This window comes from Xenopus tropicalis, chromosome 1, assembly GCF_000004195.4.
Source record: "Xenopus tropicalis strain Nigerian chromosome 1, UCB_Xtro_10.0, whole genome shotgun sequence".
In the NCBI taxonomy this organism is placed as follows: Eukaryota; Metazoa; Chordata; class Amphibia; order Anura; family Pipidae; genus Xenopus; species Xenopus tropicalis.
In genome coordinates, this window is record NC_030677.2 from 167,447,265 (window position 1) to 167,463,618 (window position 16,354).

Genomic DNA, 16,354 nt, shown 5'->3' on the forward strand with positions numbered 1-16,354 from the left:
CACAAGGCATAGACTAACAGTACTCAGGTCAGAATTCTGACATTTTGTCAACCATGTTTTCCAGCCTGAAGAGTCCCACTGAGTTAACTGTGAATTGCCTGAAGTTAGCATCAGTACTAGTGCTTTTACATGCTTTTCAGCCTAAAGAAAATCCCAACACTTGTTTCTGTGTGAAAGGGGCCACTGCTGAAATCCCTGATTTAACTACTACTCGAACTGTAAGTAAAGCAATGACAATCGCCAAAGTGACAACAGCTGTTGTTTGCAGTTACGTAAGATGCTGTGTCTTCTACCACATTTAAAGAGTGGCTTAATATGCCCACCTTAAGATGGGTGATATTAGGCTTGTCCGATCATCTGGCCCTCCAGATGGATGATCAGATCACAACTATGGCAAATGCAGGCCGTTTGGGCAAAGACCAAGCCAATGCAGCCTTTGCTCCAATGGGATTTTTTAACCTGTCTCATTGATATCAGCCCGAACTTCGGGAAGGCCCATGAGAAGGACCGAGCCAGCATCTTTTTTAGGCCATGTATGGCCGCCTTAAGGTAGGCTGGGAACTGGAATCTATAAACAATTCTCATGTGATATGGCTACTTGCCAAAAACTGGCAAGCAGCTGTCAGATATATGAAGTGAGCACTCACAAGGAAGCCACAATTGAAGATAAAACAATTTATTTCACCAGGTGATATTTGCACCCGGGTCACTAACAGGAATCTGTGAATTGTTCCCTTGCCTGCATGCTGAATATAATGCTGAATATAAGCTGATGCCATAGTGGATCACTTCTGTCATTGCCTGGGGTTTTATATGGTTAGCATTTCTTTAACTTTCAGGCTGAGTGGCATTTTTTTGTTATTTTATATTTAAGCAACTAACTGTGCCATATAGCAGTGTGGTTTGTAAAACGGTTGGTAGCAAAAGACACAGGAATAGCTTAGTTTGCTCCAAGCTCTCTTTGTGGGAGTTTACATTTAGGGGCTGATTTACTAACCCACGAATCAGACCCGAATTGGAAAAGTTCCGACTTGAAAACGAACATTTTGCGACTTTTTCGTATTTGTTGCGATTTTTTCGGCTTCTTTACGAATTTTTCGTTACCAATACGATTTTTGCGTAAAAACGCGAGTTTTTCGTAGCCATTACGAAAGTTGCGTAAAAAGTTGCGCATTTTTCGTAGCGTTAAAACTTACGCGAAAAGTTGCGCATTTTTCGTAGCGTTAAAACTTAAAAGGTGCAAAGTTTCGCGTAAGTTTTAACGCTACGAAAAAAGCGCAACTTTTTGCGCAAGTTTTAACGCTACGAAAAATCGCCAGATTTTACGCAACTTTAGTAATGGCTACGAAAAACTCGCGTTTTTACGCAAAAACGTATTGGCAACGAAAAATTCGTAAAGAAGCCGAAAAAATCGCAAAAAATACGAAAAAATCGCAAAATACCGATCATTACGAAAAAAACGCAATCGGACTCATTTCGACCCGTTCGTGGGTAAGTAAATCAGCCCCTTAGTGTTTGCTCGAAAGCTGCCAGTCTGGCTCGACCATATTTTGGGCTAGGAAGGTGAAATTTGTGAGTGTAACACAAGGCATCTAGACTAAAATTTTATTTAAAATGACTAAATGTTACCTACAAATCTAACATATTTACAAAACAGAAGTCCTGAGACTTCACATGATATATTGTCAACTAAATGTCAAACCATATTGTGCTTGCATATAGACATGGTTATTGCAAATGCATATTTAGAACTTATGTTACCTTTGCTTACTTTGTAACTTATACCAGAGAGAAAGAGAACCATACAACCAGGCCCTGCTCTATCACCCTTGATATCCAGGGCAAGAAACAATTAAATAAAGTAACTCTTATGCATAGTGTAGGAGCAGGCCACTCATGACCCTGATGGAATCACGAAGCTGCTGCTTTACTTTAGTACTTTAGTAAAGGCTAGTGCTGCGATATACACCCTGAATGTTAGGGATACATTTTTGTGAAAGATTCTGAACCCTTGACTTTCTCAAGCCTAACCCTGCAACCAACCATAAAAGCAGCTACCTACAATGTCAACATTAGATCTTACAACAGAAGGAAAACAGGACCTTTTACCAAATGACATACCCATGATTAGAAATAATTTTGCATCTGAGCTAAGGGTACAGAGTTGTTTATCATTTATTCTTTTCCTTACACCTTAGAAAGAAGCCCTGACTCTGGAGCACTTGCTTTGATAAGATTTTGGATTTCCTTGAACTTTGGATGGTCCTTATCAGCTACCAACTGTAGGAGTATCGCTTCGCTTGTTGTAATTATAATTCCATTACGTGCTAGGCGCTAGAAAGAGAAGAGAATTACCATTAATTCTTAGAAACAGAATAAATTAAATAACACACAATAAAAAAACTAAAGTTACATCATACTTTTAATTGAACCAATGCTTAACTATTGAGTATTATTTAAGACTGGGCAACAATCACATTTATAATTTTGACATAGACAGTCAAGAATTAAAGCATAGCTTACTATGTGCACATAACACTCCCTCCCTGTATCTTTGCATAAAAATGTAGAGAACCTCGATACAGTTTACAAATGCCCCAAGTGCAGGCAAGCAGTAAGGACAGAGGGCCTTTGCATCATGCACCCACCGGCACTCCCTAAATTGTGTGTCTTAAAGGAATGCATGAATGGGGATGCCGACGTGCCTCCCCAGCCCAAAAAGGCAGTGATGTACTCATCAGCAAAGCCAGAGTCTTTCTAGCGCACAAAAACCTTTATCCACACTCATGGCAGAGTGGAAAGTTCACCATAATGTGGTTGCTTGCGCCCAGTCTTTGGCACTTTGACTCCTGCCTTGCATATCATAAATAATATTCTTATAATATTCTTATATGTTACAATATATACATAAATATAAGTTATAATATTTATTTGTTTTAAATGGTATTTCTGTGACATACGGGTCTACAGCGATCTTGCAGTTCTTTCACTACAGTACACCAGATGTGTTTTATTTGCCTGCAGACCTGTTATTTTATGTGCTGGAAATGTCAGCACAATGTCATTCATTCTATGAAAGAATTCAATTTGCCTTTTTGCGACAATCAGTCAATGGCTTAGCTCAGACAATTGCCGGGGGCATGGAACAACAGGTCTAATTGCAATCTAGTTCAGTCATTCTATGCTTAAGTAAGTCTGCACAAAATTAACCTTTTTGCAACTAAGTACACAGAACAGACCGGACAGCAAAAAAGTTTTCAAACAAGGGATTTAAACATAGACCAACTAAAAGTCAACTGGTGCTAGCAAAGCAGCACTGCAAAATAACACTCAAACCCCTTAGGAATCTTGGTCTTAAGACAGCTAATTAAAATAAAGAGCAATAAAATGAAGTCAAACTGTTCTCCAGATAAGAAATCACAAACCTGATCTTTAGGCAGCATGTACATGATAAACTGCAATTAATTCTTTATACTGGTCATCGTGCACATTAGCCTGTGCTCAATAGAACTTACAGCCTGAGGGCCCTAACCATAAAACTAATCACAAAAGATTCTGCCAAATATTGAACTCAACCCAAATCCCAATTTGCATATTAGCAATTAAGCTTAGTTGTTTGGTTTCCATGTCGCTCATCTTTTGTGTCTATGAAATAATCATCCAAAAAGTCAATAAAGTAGATTGTCTGAACATTAAATATGAATGAAGAGTCATAATATTTTCACCAATAAAGCACTTTAAGAAGCAAGCAAGGTCTAAATGGTCTCTAATAAGGAGGGGCGCTGTTCAGATCCACAGTTCAGAGGGGCAGTCAGCACAAATACAACGCATTTCAGTACAGGGATTGACATTTTTAAAGGGGAACCATTATCTCAATGGTGTGTCTCAAATCTAAATAAATGTATCTTCCAGCACAGCTAAAAATTACAGTTTTCTCTAAGTGTGAAGTAAAATTTAAAGACACTGAGACAAAAACAATATTGTGCCAATGAATTGTACTCATCTAAATATAGAAGGTATGTGCTTTATAAAGTAGTGTTTCATACTGTTTTAATTAAAATGTCTCCAAAAACCCTGCCCATCTGTTCCATTTCCTGCTGCCTCCATTCCCAGCCTGTGCAGGGGTTCTGGCGACACTCAGTACAATGCACTGTAGGATAAGGAACCAATCAGCAGCGAGGCTGGCCTGATAGCGAACTGAAGCCTGTCTTTGCTTGTGGGACTGCAGGGCTGTAACTAACTATCCCCCTCCTACTGTGCTTCTGGAAGGGACCGTTAGGACACACCCACCCTTCATTTGAAATAAGGATGAGATGATCTGACCTATAGGGAGCTCCAATAAAGGGGGAATTTTTACAGATAGTATCAATTTTTAGACCAAAGTGTAACCAGCACCATATATTATGCATAACTGCATACAAGATAGAGATTTTTTCATTTATCCTATGTCTTCTTTAAAGGGCATCAAGAAAGTTATATAATCATTTGGCAAATAATACACTGCTGCTGTCATTTATAATCTTTTCATATACATTATGGGCATTCTCCAGTGCACCCATGCTGTAAATAATATATTTATAAACAGCAAGTTCTGACGTCAGAAGGTTCTGTTTATAACTTAAAGGTACACAGTACAGTGAGTGAAACAAGATACCAGGAGACCCAGCAAGTTCAATCTTATTTTAGAAGCATCTCAGTCATGACAGAGATTGCTTACTGTGACATTTTAGCTTGACCTGATATATGTGCCTTTACAGTAACATACATCAATAGGTGGGCATTTCATAACACACTTTTCTGCAATTAAGTTTTCTCACCTCCAAAGCAAACATTCTGTCCATCATACTTCTTGAAGAGGTTGCATCTGCCACAATGTGGACTTCTACCCCTCGGCCAATCAGATCCAATGCTGTTTGCTGAATGCATACATGTGTCTGAAAGAAACATAGTTATGAGAAATTAAATACATTAAAATCCAACTGCAGCTTCAGTTTATTATTATTATTTAGAATGTTTAGAAAACAAGCATGGCCAGTCCCCCTGTAATATTATTTATATAAACAGATCTTTATTCCTGATTGGTTCACTAATCCTCTGTAATAAGAAAAAGCTTTTCAATTTATGTTAAATAACTCGCAAATCCATTGATGGCAAAAAAAATAATAATAATATCTAGTAAACCCTAGCTCTCATGCATAGATCCATAACTGATTTTTTTATGGCTTTACTCATTTAACTTGAATTCCCCTTGCTCATTACATGAATATGACATGTAGCTCCTCATGCTGTCCCTGTATGTTGCTTTTAAACCTTGCTCAATCCAGCATGCTGTTATTATTTGCTTCTTTCTGCCCATTGCTATTGTACTGCATGTCATGTACATGTTTGGCTGAACCATCAGTAAAGTATGCATCCTTATCCAGCAGCGTTTCTTAAAGGGGCAGTATACCTCCTTTTTAACATAAATTCAATAAATAGGGCTTGTGTTAAACATCATTTTTAAATATTGTTTTTAATCAAAAAAAAAAAAAATATATATATATATATATATATATTTTATATTTATAGGCATACATACTTCTACTCCAAAAAGCACCACACTACGAACTCCAGGGGTTTCTGCCAATGCTGCCTCAACTTCAGGTAAAACCATAGAGAACTTGGTCTTTGGAAGAACAAGCTTTACTCCAGTAAGGTCAAGTTCCTGAACGGTACTTCCAAGACCTTTGGGATACTGTTCTGTGGCAATAACTGGTATTCCTAAAATCCGTGCACCTTGGAGCTAAAAATATTTTTTTTGAATAAAAAGATTACAATTATTACCAACAATTAAGTTCCATTTCTTTTAGAATATGCTCTTGTCACAAGTACTTAAACTTACCAGTCTTTGTCCTACACTTATTATGTCTCCAAAATACTTAATAGCAGGTCGAAATCGCTCTTGCATGTCACAGCAGAAAAACACTGTACTTGCTGGTGTAAGGTTCCCAAGGGTGGTGAGCTAAATATATGTAAAATACAAATTGTAAATGTATTCACAGAAATTCACAGGTTAAATACAAATCCTACGTATCATGCTTCATAAAATAAATCTGTACATGAAAAGATTAGTTTGTATTCATGAAACTTGGGACACAATACCCTTTCTCATTAAATGTCCTCATTGTATTTGTCAAACAGAAATATATATGGCAATCATATATAATTATTTTGTTTTGCAAGATTATCCCTAGCTTCTCAGCTTGCCTTGTGTAAGTTTCCATTATTTATTGGTTATCTGGATGTCTTTGTCCTGTCTTTCACAATATTTCATCTTTCAACTGAGTCGTGCTCCAAAATCAGGAGCAGTTACATATCTCCTTTGGTTTCCCAGGAAACCTGTTTGACAGGATCATTCCTAGGGGGTTTTGCTTCAAATGCCAGAGCTCAACAGAGCTTCCAGACTTAGCATTATGATTTCTACTTTTTTACATTGGCCTCAGAGAAATGCATAGGCCACTTGAAAAAAAAGTCAATCTAAAAATAAACCAGAAAGAAGGGAATTGGCAGCAAATGTCATAGTTTTATAAACAAGCCCCTAATAGCCTTCTCATTTTATTACTAGTCTGCAGTTTGTTAGCAGGAGTTCTGCACGCCTTATGGAAGGGATTAACAGGAACATCTGTAACAGCCATCCCTGTGCTTAACAATCGCTCACTTGATTGAATACTGACAGATATTTGCATCTCTTAATTTCCATTTGTACTAACAAGGGCTAAATTGTACCAGCACAGTTACCTGTAGATCCAGAGAGCCTTGGTTTTGATCAACCTACATTGATTCTGGGTGATACACTACAGTAAATGGACCTGTATATGCAAATGAAAAAAAGGTATTTTGTACTGATGAATCCAAGTTTAACATTTTTTGGATCATCCCAAAATTTCCATATATCCTTGATCGGGTTAGAAAATGATTTCTCGGAGTTTAAAAGCAACAGTTAAAGCAAGGAGGAGGTAGCATTATGGTTTGGGGTGTGCTCTGCTGGCTCTAAAGCCAGTCATAAAATGACTGGACTGGCTCAACCTGGCTACCACAGTATACTTCATTGTCATGCCATTCCCTCTGGTATTAGATTTTTAGAAATCAACTGCCAAAATGTACCTTTTTGCTTTGTATAAGGATACAATAATAAAAATATATTTATTTATTTTTTTGCCCTGACAGCACCGTCAAAAAACCTTATGAGCGAATAGTGTGAATATATATATATATATATATATATATATATATATATATATATATATATTACACAAACACTAGATATACTATTAGTGATGGGCGAATCTGTCCTGTTCTTATTTTCGCAAAACGACAAAAATCACAAAATGCATTGTAATCAATTGGTGACAATTTTTTTTTACCGCATAACATTTTTTTTTACAGCCATAAAAGTCTATGGGCATTTTTTATTGCAAGACCTGTCAAGAAATTTCACTCATCACTACATAAAATACATACATATTCTATATCATAACAAACTAGTGTTGTGATATCATACTTATTTAAAGCAAATCTAATATCTAATCTAATGTATACCTTGAAAAATCATGCACTAGTTTTCTAGCGGCAATGCCACAGATGACCATTCATTTCAGTTTAGAAAAATGCCTCTAAAAGGCAAAACTCCCATTTAATTTTCAGATGCTCCAATTTTTATTTCAGTCCAGCATAACACCTGCAGAAAATCACATACTAGGTGGATATAAGAATATCTGTGCCTTCCCTAAAGCTCTAAAGTTTTCTAAAACTAATTATGCAATAATACAAACCAAAACAAGCCATGTATTGACTCCTTAATTGTATAGTATCCATATAAAGCTTAATAGTTTGTTGCACCAGAGGATTTGAGTATATTTACAGTATGAACATCAGATGTGTCATAGTATTCCTTTGGGCTTTCCTCACAGCATGTTTCCACTTCTGTCTAAAGCAGCTGCTGTCTAATGATCTTCTGGATACAACACTGTACATTATATAGGGCAAAAGAAAAAAAGGATTGCAACTGAAGTAACTTTAAACTTGTCATTTTTGTGATATCAATAAAAAAAAAGATTATTTCTTATACTGCTTATGTATGTAGGTACTTCGCTAAAAGGATTAGATGTTGATTTTGTTGGGGTACTATTACTGATAGCATCTGTTGACTAAAAGCCATTATCCAGAAATCTCTAAAAAACAGCTATGCTATGCTATTCCTAACAAGGTCCTATTTAAATAAAATCTATGTAATAAGACAATGTAGGTGTAGTTGTAATTATCACTAATCCAACACACATAAATGTTGATGGAAAATAATGTACAGGTATGGGACCTGTTATCCAGAATGCTTGAGACCTGAGGTTTTCTGGATAAGGAGTCCTTCTGTAATTTGGATCTTCATACCTTTAGTCCACTAAGGTATCCAATAGGATCAAGTAAAATCTGATGTTTTATTATTACAGATAAAAGGAAATGGTTTTTAGGAATGTATAATATTTCTATGGGAAATATCCCCTTCCTGTAATTCGGATTTTTCTGGATAACAGATCACTTACCTGCAATGTGTTAATTTTATATTTAACCTTTCTTAATAAATTTTAGGTTGCGCTAAAGTATAACCATTCCCTATAATAGATGCCATGCATTTACACTAAATGCTTTATTAGACATTTTTAAATGTTATATTAGACAGTTTTAAATGTTATATTAGTGCTGCCTCAAAATGAAAGAAATCTCTGGTCTTAGAAGAAGGCTACCAATAGGGTAACAAAACTGTGTAGATATAATTTTAACTGGGAAAGATGTGGTCCATTATGGAGCATGAGTCTATGTGATTGCACGCAAGTGGTACAAATAGCCCCTTGCTTGAGCAGGTGGGTTTGTAGCCAGATCACTTACCTAAATAACCCCATCGAACAATACTTTCTGAATCTGCTAGTGTTGGATTTACTTTAACAAGGATATGACACCTCTTTCTCTGATATAATAGGGCATATGAGATTTTGAGCTATCCATCTGGTAGCAAATCTACACAACTATATGTATGACATAAGTCTCATTGCGTGCCATAGTAATACACCATTCTTTCACAAGTTCAAATACCCAAAGCAAAGCTAGAAATTTACCTAACCTGTTGGACAATGAAGTATGACCACTGACCTGGATCTGCAGGGGCACCAGTCTGATCTTGCATCTTTCACTGATTATAAAACCCTTGGGCAGGTCAATGTACTGGCCCCATTCTTCAGCGAAAAGCTGCACAACGAACTTGCGATGCATATCTATCTGATCTCCATACAAACTGAGGAACTTCTGTATCAGGAGCTCATAGCCTGAGCCGTGTGGTACAGAGGATGGCCGGGCAAATACTGAGAAGCAGAAGAGTACTGGAACACTATTGCTGTTGATGCTATTGCTTCCCAGAATACTGATGCAGCTGTTGCTCTGGCTTCCAGACCCGATATTCACCTGAGCGGTGCACACTGGATTCTCTGCCATATTCACCAAGTGCTATAAAACAAAAGAAAGGAAAATGGGTGTTTCTATACTTCTCTTTTGTAAAATCTCCTTTTAGAGAGTGTTGCTTGAAAATCCTGCTCCACCTACTATCACCAGAGTGAGAGGTGGAGAGACTGAGAAATGAGGAGTGTGGCAAGCTAGGTGACAGCCCTTCCCCATGCCACCTTCTCTCATTCTCCATTTCTCCTCCTCCTCGCTCCCTCCTGCTGCAGATTGGAAGGAAGAAAGTGTGTGATTAGTAAGTGAGAAGCCTGCTGCCATTGGTTTGCTGCCTCTGCCATTGCTTTCTCATGTGTTGCTGCAAAGGATGAAAGGAGACAATTTGACCTTTTCACTGCCAAACGCAGTGTTTTTCCACCAGACTTTGGAAATGTAGTATCTGCTTAGTAAGATGTTTTCAATATTATCTCTATAAATCTATAAAAATACCACATTGGACTGTGGTTAACCTTAGATTTGAGTTAAATAGTGAGAAAAATGTAAAAATGTAGGTGTAACAATTAGTATTTAAATATTTACTGCCATTATAAAAAATCTGTAACCTTTAAATTAGCTTTTAATGTGTTATAAGTAAATGTTACACAAAATTGTTTTTTATATTTTTAAAAAAATATTTTTATTCCTATAATGCATTTCTCCAACCTGAAATTCAGGTTGTGATTGTGGGGATACTGTGGGCTAGAATCCTTATAACAATAATTATTTTAGTTATCTTAAAGGGGACTTGTCACCTTAAGAAATAATTCCAAATTGTTTTCTATTGTGTTTGTCAAGCAAAATAAACTTTACTTACACTATAAAAATTATTTTAATCTTATTTGGAATTCACAATTGCAGCAAGCAGGCAGGGGCCATTTTGTGGACACTGTTATCAAAGCAGGCATTATATCCTGCCATTCTGTGCCAGTATGGGGGGGACCTGATGCCCAGGCCTATGCACTGGTTACAAAGTTAGATGGTGAGGAGGGAGGGGGAATGTAAGGAGGGCAGCAACTTCTAAAAAGTTCAGAATTGAAAGTGAAAGTAACTGTCTGCCCCACCTCTATGCCTAAGGCAGGGATCCCCAACCTTTTATACCCCCCCCAACCTTTTTATCATCATTCAAATGATAAAAGTGTTGGGGAGCAACACAAGCATGAAAAAAGTTCCTGGAGGTGCCAATAAGAGCTATAATTGGCTAATTAATAGCCCCTATGTTGAATGGAAGCCTATAGAAGGCTCTGTTTGGCAATTACATTGGGTTTTTATGCAATCAAACTTGCCTCCTTACCAGAAATCCAAAAATAAGCACCTGCTTTGAGGCCACTGGGAGCAACATCCAAGGGGTTGGTGAGCAACATGTTGCTCACGAACCACTGGTTGGGGATCACTGGCCTAAAGCATAGAGGCGGGGCAGGCAATATATGATTGACAGCTGGGATTTTTAAATGCTTTTATAATGGGTATGGATGTGGTAATAAAAAAATGATTTTGGGTTTCATGTTTCATTTGAAAAGGGCTTTTATTATACAGCTTTTTATGTCTGGGTGACGGGTCCACTTTAATAACTTATCCTTCTTTTCTGCCCCCTCCAATATAACATTACTACTGCTTGATTGTTCCGATTAGAAACCACACAATAGTTTAACGACTAGTCTGCTGTACAACATAAAATCTATAGAAAATATGCACTGGTGCCTGACCACTAGACCCAGAGTTACATTTCCCAGGTTGTTCTTTGACAATTGTCACCTTTAGGGCAACTTGGGACACTTTGTCACCAGTAGAAAACCAGGTTCCCCACTGGTGACAATGTTCATAAATTACATTTTATGGCACTAAAGGAGAATTGCCATGTATTAAAATGTTAAATACCCTCAGATCCATAAATATTGCGCCCCTGTTCAGGAGTTACAGCAACAACAAGTTCTAAGTTATTTGCTCTTGAATTGGATCTTGATTGGTTGGCATGGGTTAATAGAATTGGCGCACATTCTGCACCTGTTATTCAAGTATTAATAGCAGTAGCGGAAGCAGGAAGTGAGCAGCGTTATACTAAGCAGAAGTAACAAGGCAGTGGGACGGGGAGCCATCGAAACCGGAGTGTTAATGCACCATTGAGTGATACATTAGTACTACTCGGTGCCTTAGCCAATACACCAGTAATTGTCTTTTTTTATAAAATGGGCCCATTATTCCTTCTCCTTATAGTAGCAGATCAGCAGCACGATACAACGTCTCCTAATGCTAAAGAGTCCACCATGTGCAAGGAGAGAAGCGCAGCGGCGCTGACATACACCGACTACAGCAGCAATAACAAGCGCACTCACAGACTGGCTCAGGCCTGGGCACGTTATGGTATGTATCACAGCAAGGACCTTTTCAGTGGGTGGGCATCCGAGCTAAACTGCCCTACTTTCAACCCGGCCTCTAAGCTAGTTTCATATAATGTCTAGATTCCTTCCAGTTCCCTTACTGTGCCTCTGTATCCTCCCACCTCCCCTCATTCTATTCAGCCAATGGGTTTCCTGGTCACCTTAAGAACACGCCTACCTCTCCTCGGATCATTCAGCCAATGACTTCCCTTTTTGAAGCCAGTACACGCCCCTCCAGCCTGCCTCTCCTCAGTCCATTCAGCCAATGACTTCCCTTTTTGAAGCCAGTACACGCCCCTCCAGCCTGCCTCTCCTCAGTCCATTCAGCCAATGACTTCCCTTTTTGAAGCCAGTACACGCCCTCTCCTCAGTCCATTCAGCCAATGACTTCCCTTTTTGAAGCCAGTACACGCCCTCTACTCAGTCCATTCAGCCAATGACTTCCCTTTTTGAAGCCAGTACACGCCCCCTCCAGCCTACGCTTTGCTGGAGTAGTCACGCTGCAGGTTGCTTGCCCCATTCGGAATGCCCTGCAACTTCCCGTGATCCTCTGTTGTCAAACGTGTGCGTAAGAGAAGTGCTTGGGAGATATACTTGTGTGCATGAGAAATAATACCTTTCTATATTGTAAAACTGTAGAATGCTGCGTTACCGCAAAGCACTTTATAATTGGTAACATAGATAAACGTTTCTTACTTATAGTAATTTCGCTTAGTTTGGTATTAACTTCTATTAGCAGATCTATATTTGTGTGTTCTTCCAACCCATTGCTGTGTCTCACCCACCTCCTTACTCTGTTCCCCTCCTTATTTGTAATTCTCTCTACCTTTTTACATCTTACATTTTTTTCATCTTTTAACTCTCAATTAATTTTCTTGTACTTCCCAAAACCTCTAACTGTTTTTGATATCTTAACTAATGCCATCTCCTTTTTTAAAAAAAATATTTTGTTTTATGTGTACTTTCTGCTTTGTCCTCCCATTCCTTGTGTTTTATCCTTCTCTATTTCTTAATTTCTTAGGCAGAGCTGTCAACAAACCCCATGTCCCTTCTTTTTTTGTTTAGGCCTGAATTCCTCTGTACCTTATGAAATACGGCCTCAATAAGGCCTGGAGTGGATCATTATCTCCCCCATGACATTGGGTTGGTTGACAGCTCTGATAAGGGTAAAGGAGTATGGCGGGGTTGGAAGTTTAAGACTATGGAGGGCTTTAGGGGAATGGGGGTAAGGGTATGGGGTTATGGGAGTGTGAGTATGGTGGGGCATAATAAATTGGGATATTGGGAGTATACTTAGTTCTAACCTTTCCTTCTCCTTTAAGGTTATTTAATATTCACTCTGTGGCCCCCGAATACACTTGGTACTGACCAAATGGTGTGACTTATCAATCTGCTGTGTGCCAGGGCTAGGTTGCCCGAGGATAGATTTATGTAAATATGTATTTTCTTATATACACATGTACATCAATATTCCTGGTTATAAGTGGGTCAGCTGGAAAAGTGTGAAGGGGGGTAACAGGCTGAGTATTATGTACCATGGAATTAATACTGCTTGTGATATGTTTAAATTCCATGTCTATTTTAACTGGCCATTATGCACGCTTATTTTATATACCGATTTATGCTATATTTTCTTTAGGCTAGCTGAGGAACAAACTTGCAAAGCACCAAAGAGATGAAACAGAGGTTGGTTCCCTAATATGATGCAATGTCTATCAGATGTGTCTATGATGCTTTTTCTTTACCTACATTTTGATTTTCTAAATGATAAAAATGTTCACAGACTGAGACATGATTGAATCCTCCATGTTTAGTTATTGTTACATTTTGAAATGCTTAACATATTTGTTTCTTTCTCTCCTAAGGCAAGTGCTGTAAACTGAAGGCTTGCTGAGCTGAAGGTATGTCCTTAGGATTTTCATTGCCTCTGTTATAGCCAAATGTGAATTGATTTTTTTGCCTAATAAATTAGCAGCCTGCCTGTGATTTTGCTTTTGTTTTTCTTTTATGTTGTACAGAAAAGTCACTTGAGTTGTGGTTATTCTGGCTCAGAAGTGCTGGACCAACTACTTGGCTAAAAAAAACATCTGTCGTATCCCTATATCCTTGAAAGTTAATTCCTCAGGCTGCTGATCTGCAGGAAACACATGGACAGTTCTCAATTTCAGTTATCCTAACAATTAGGGATTACATCTCTTCCTTCCAAATATCATCATGCCTGCATAGATTAGGTCTTGACTTAGCCCTCAATCTACTTTTCCCTGCTCCCTGCATGGTGTGGCACCATGGTTGTACTTTGTACATAAAATCATTTCTTTTGTAAAATCCTTTCCTGTTCCTTATTGTTTGATGAGCTGTGTAGAAAAATCAGTAATTACATTTTTTAATTCTTTTTACTCCTTCCTGTGACGGGCACCTATTGTCTGTATACAATTCTCTCACCTTAACTCGCCTAAGCTGTCTGAATACGTAGAATATTTGTGAATTTATTTAGATTTTCCAGTAAATCAATGCCTAAATAAGACCTATGGGATAACTATAACTATGTTTGGTGAGTGTTGGGTTCCTGACAGCTTGCTCTAGTGTAGGGACCTGCGGAAGCCCTCCTGCCAGGACAAAGATGAGCTCGGGAACAAGGACACAACCTCAAGGGCAGTTTAAACTTGTTTAGTTTATTTTTGTGTGCACATAGCTTTTATACCTTTTTTTTGTACGTGCAAAATAATATGTTTAAACAAAGACCATCTGTACTTCAAGACTCACCAGTATGATTTGTGTCAGCAAAAAGATAAGCTACAAAACATGGAAGCTGCTCGAGGATACTTCTTCGGGAAAAAAAACTGTTATAGGGTGTCAGGCCTTGCAGACAGCAATTACAAAATGGAGTTATATTTTAATATGGAGTATAACCGGCCTAGCCTCACAGTAAGGATCTGTCCTACATCTGAGCAACACTAAGGGAAATTCTAGTCCTTGCCACCTAAGGAAAGCTGTGTTTTACAAGATAGAATTACTTCCACACAGGTATGTACAGTAGAGGTGGCCATACACAGTATAATAACTATCTTTTCTGCAACCAATGGAGATCGTCCATTTGCTCCACTTATGTTAAGAGCTGAATCTGATTTGGATTAACAGAAAATATGCATTATAACAAAAATAGACAGGTGCATAAATTTGGGCACCCCAACAGATATTTAGTTGAGCCTCCTTTTGCAAATGTAACAGCCTCTAGAAGCCTCCTATAGCCTTTGATGAGTGTCTGGATTCTGGATGACCATTCGTCCATACAAAATCTTTCCAGTTCAGTTAAATTTGATGGCTGCTGAGCATAGACAGCCTGCTTCAAATAATCCCATAGATTTTCGATGATAGTCAAGTTGGGGGACTGTGATGGCCATTCCAGAATATTGTACTTCTCCCTCTGCATAAATGCCTTTGTAGATTTCCAACTGTGTTCAGAGTCATTGTCTTGTTGAAATATCCAACCCCTGCGTAACTTCAATTTTGTGACTGATGCTTGAACATTATCCTGAAAAATTTATTGAAATTGGGTTGAATTCATCCGACCCTCGACTTTAACAAGGGCGCCAGTCTCTGAACTAGACACACAGCATGATGGAACCTCCACCAAATTTGACAGTAAATAGCCGGTGGTTTTTCTTGAAATGTGGTGTTCTTCTTCTGCCATGCAAAGCACTTTTTGTTGAGACAAAAATTGAGTTATTTGGTCATAATCAGTCCAAAGCATTTTGGTCCAAAATGACACTAGTTTGTCTAAATGAGCTTTTGCATACAACAAGCGACTGTTTGTGGTGTGAGTGCAGAAAGGGCTTCTTTCTCATCACCCTGCTATACAGATCTTCTTTGTGTATGCAAATTGCATTGAATTGTAAAACACTGTACAGATACACCATCTGCAGCAAGATGTTCTTGCAGGTCTTTGGATTGTCTGTAACCATTCTTACAATCCTCTGCATGTGCCACTCCTGTATTTTACTGCTTATTTAATTTCATACAACTAAATACTACTTCACTAATGAAAACACCCCCGTACTCAGATGTTCCTGGGAAATGAAAGACATATCACTGTTATCTTTTTTGTTGAAAGTGGAGTAAATTATTATGCAGGCAGAGAGGGGTTCCCAAACTTTTTCATATGACTGTAAATGGCTTGATGTGCACAGCATGGTACAGGGCCTCTGCTTTGCTGTTCCCTAGCGTCCACATCTGAATGACACACAAGTTAGAGGTGAAAGGGGAGACTCCAGTGTGCCTCCTCCCATCCACACCTCATGAATACAACCCTGGACTCATGGGGGAAGCCACAGGTCTTTGCCCTCTGAAGCAGAGAGAAGCAAGACCTGTGCCTATTTGCATACTGCCTTCCTTCTTTGCCACAGTACCACAGTCTGTAAGTAGTTCTGTATGGTATTATTACACATTAAGTAAATTAACTC

General features: G+C 38.3%; 1 protein-coding gene, 1 long non-coding RNA gene and 1 other non-coding gene across 7 annotated transcripts; 2 read left to right on the plus strand and 1 right to left on the minus strand.

Moving 5' to 3' along the window:
- Positions 1-1,476: 1,476 nt before the first annotated feature.
- On the minus strand, positions 1,477-12,183 carry isoc1 (isochorismatase domain containing 1). Of its 4 annotated transcripts, none has more exons than XM_012965593.3 (6): positions 12,073-12,183; positions 9,181-9,531; positions 5,882-6,001; positions 5,579-5,782; positions 4,818-4,934; positions 1,477-2,334 (listed from the first exon to the last, which is right to left on the minus strand). In XM_012965593.3, exons 1-6 carry the CDS (start codon positions 12,085-12,087, stop codon positions 2,188-2,190), a joined length of 954 nt encoding a protein of 317 aa, XP_012821047.2. In that variant the 5' UTR covers positions 12,088-12,183; the 3' UTR covers positions 1,477-2,187. The 4 variants fall into 4 exon arrangements, with proteins under 4 accessions (XP_012821047.2, XP_012821053.2, XP_017950039.2 ...); XM_012965599.3 differs by lacking the exon at positions 12,073-12,183 and adding an exon at positions 11,395-11,569; XM_018094550.2 differs by lacking the exon at positions 12,073-12,183 and adding an exon at positions 10,334-10,355.
- LOC101733588 lies at positions 11,577-14,652 on the plus strand. Of its 2 annotated transcripts, none has more exons than XR_004220400.1 (4): positions 11,577-11,877; positions 13,534-13,580; positions 13,760-13,795; positions 13,913-14,652. It is a non-coding gene; the product is annotated as an uncharacterized LOC101733588 (long non-coding RNA). The 2 variants fall into 2 exon arrangements; XR_208175.4 differs by lacking the exon at positions 11,577-11,877 and adding an exon at positions 12,284-12,458.
- On the plus strand, positions 13,615-13,689 carry LOC116408485. The gene has a single exon (XR_004220988.1). It is a non-coding gene; the product is annotated as a small nucleolar RNA SNORD34 (small nucleolar RNA).
- Positions 14,653-16,354: the final 1,702 nt, after the last annotated feature.

Bases quoted from the DNA above. Each gene is read 5' to 3' on its own strand.
- isoc1 (XM_012965593.3), bottom strand. The intron at 6,002-9,180 runs GTCAGTGGTCAT...ACATATATTTAG, and splicing joins TGGTGCCCCTGCAGATCCAG to CTCACCACCCTTGGGAACCT. The intron at 4,935-5,578 runs GTATGTATGCCT...TGTTTCTTTCAG, and splicing joins TGGTGCTTTTTGGAGTAGAA to ACACATGTATGCATTCAGCA.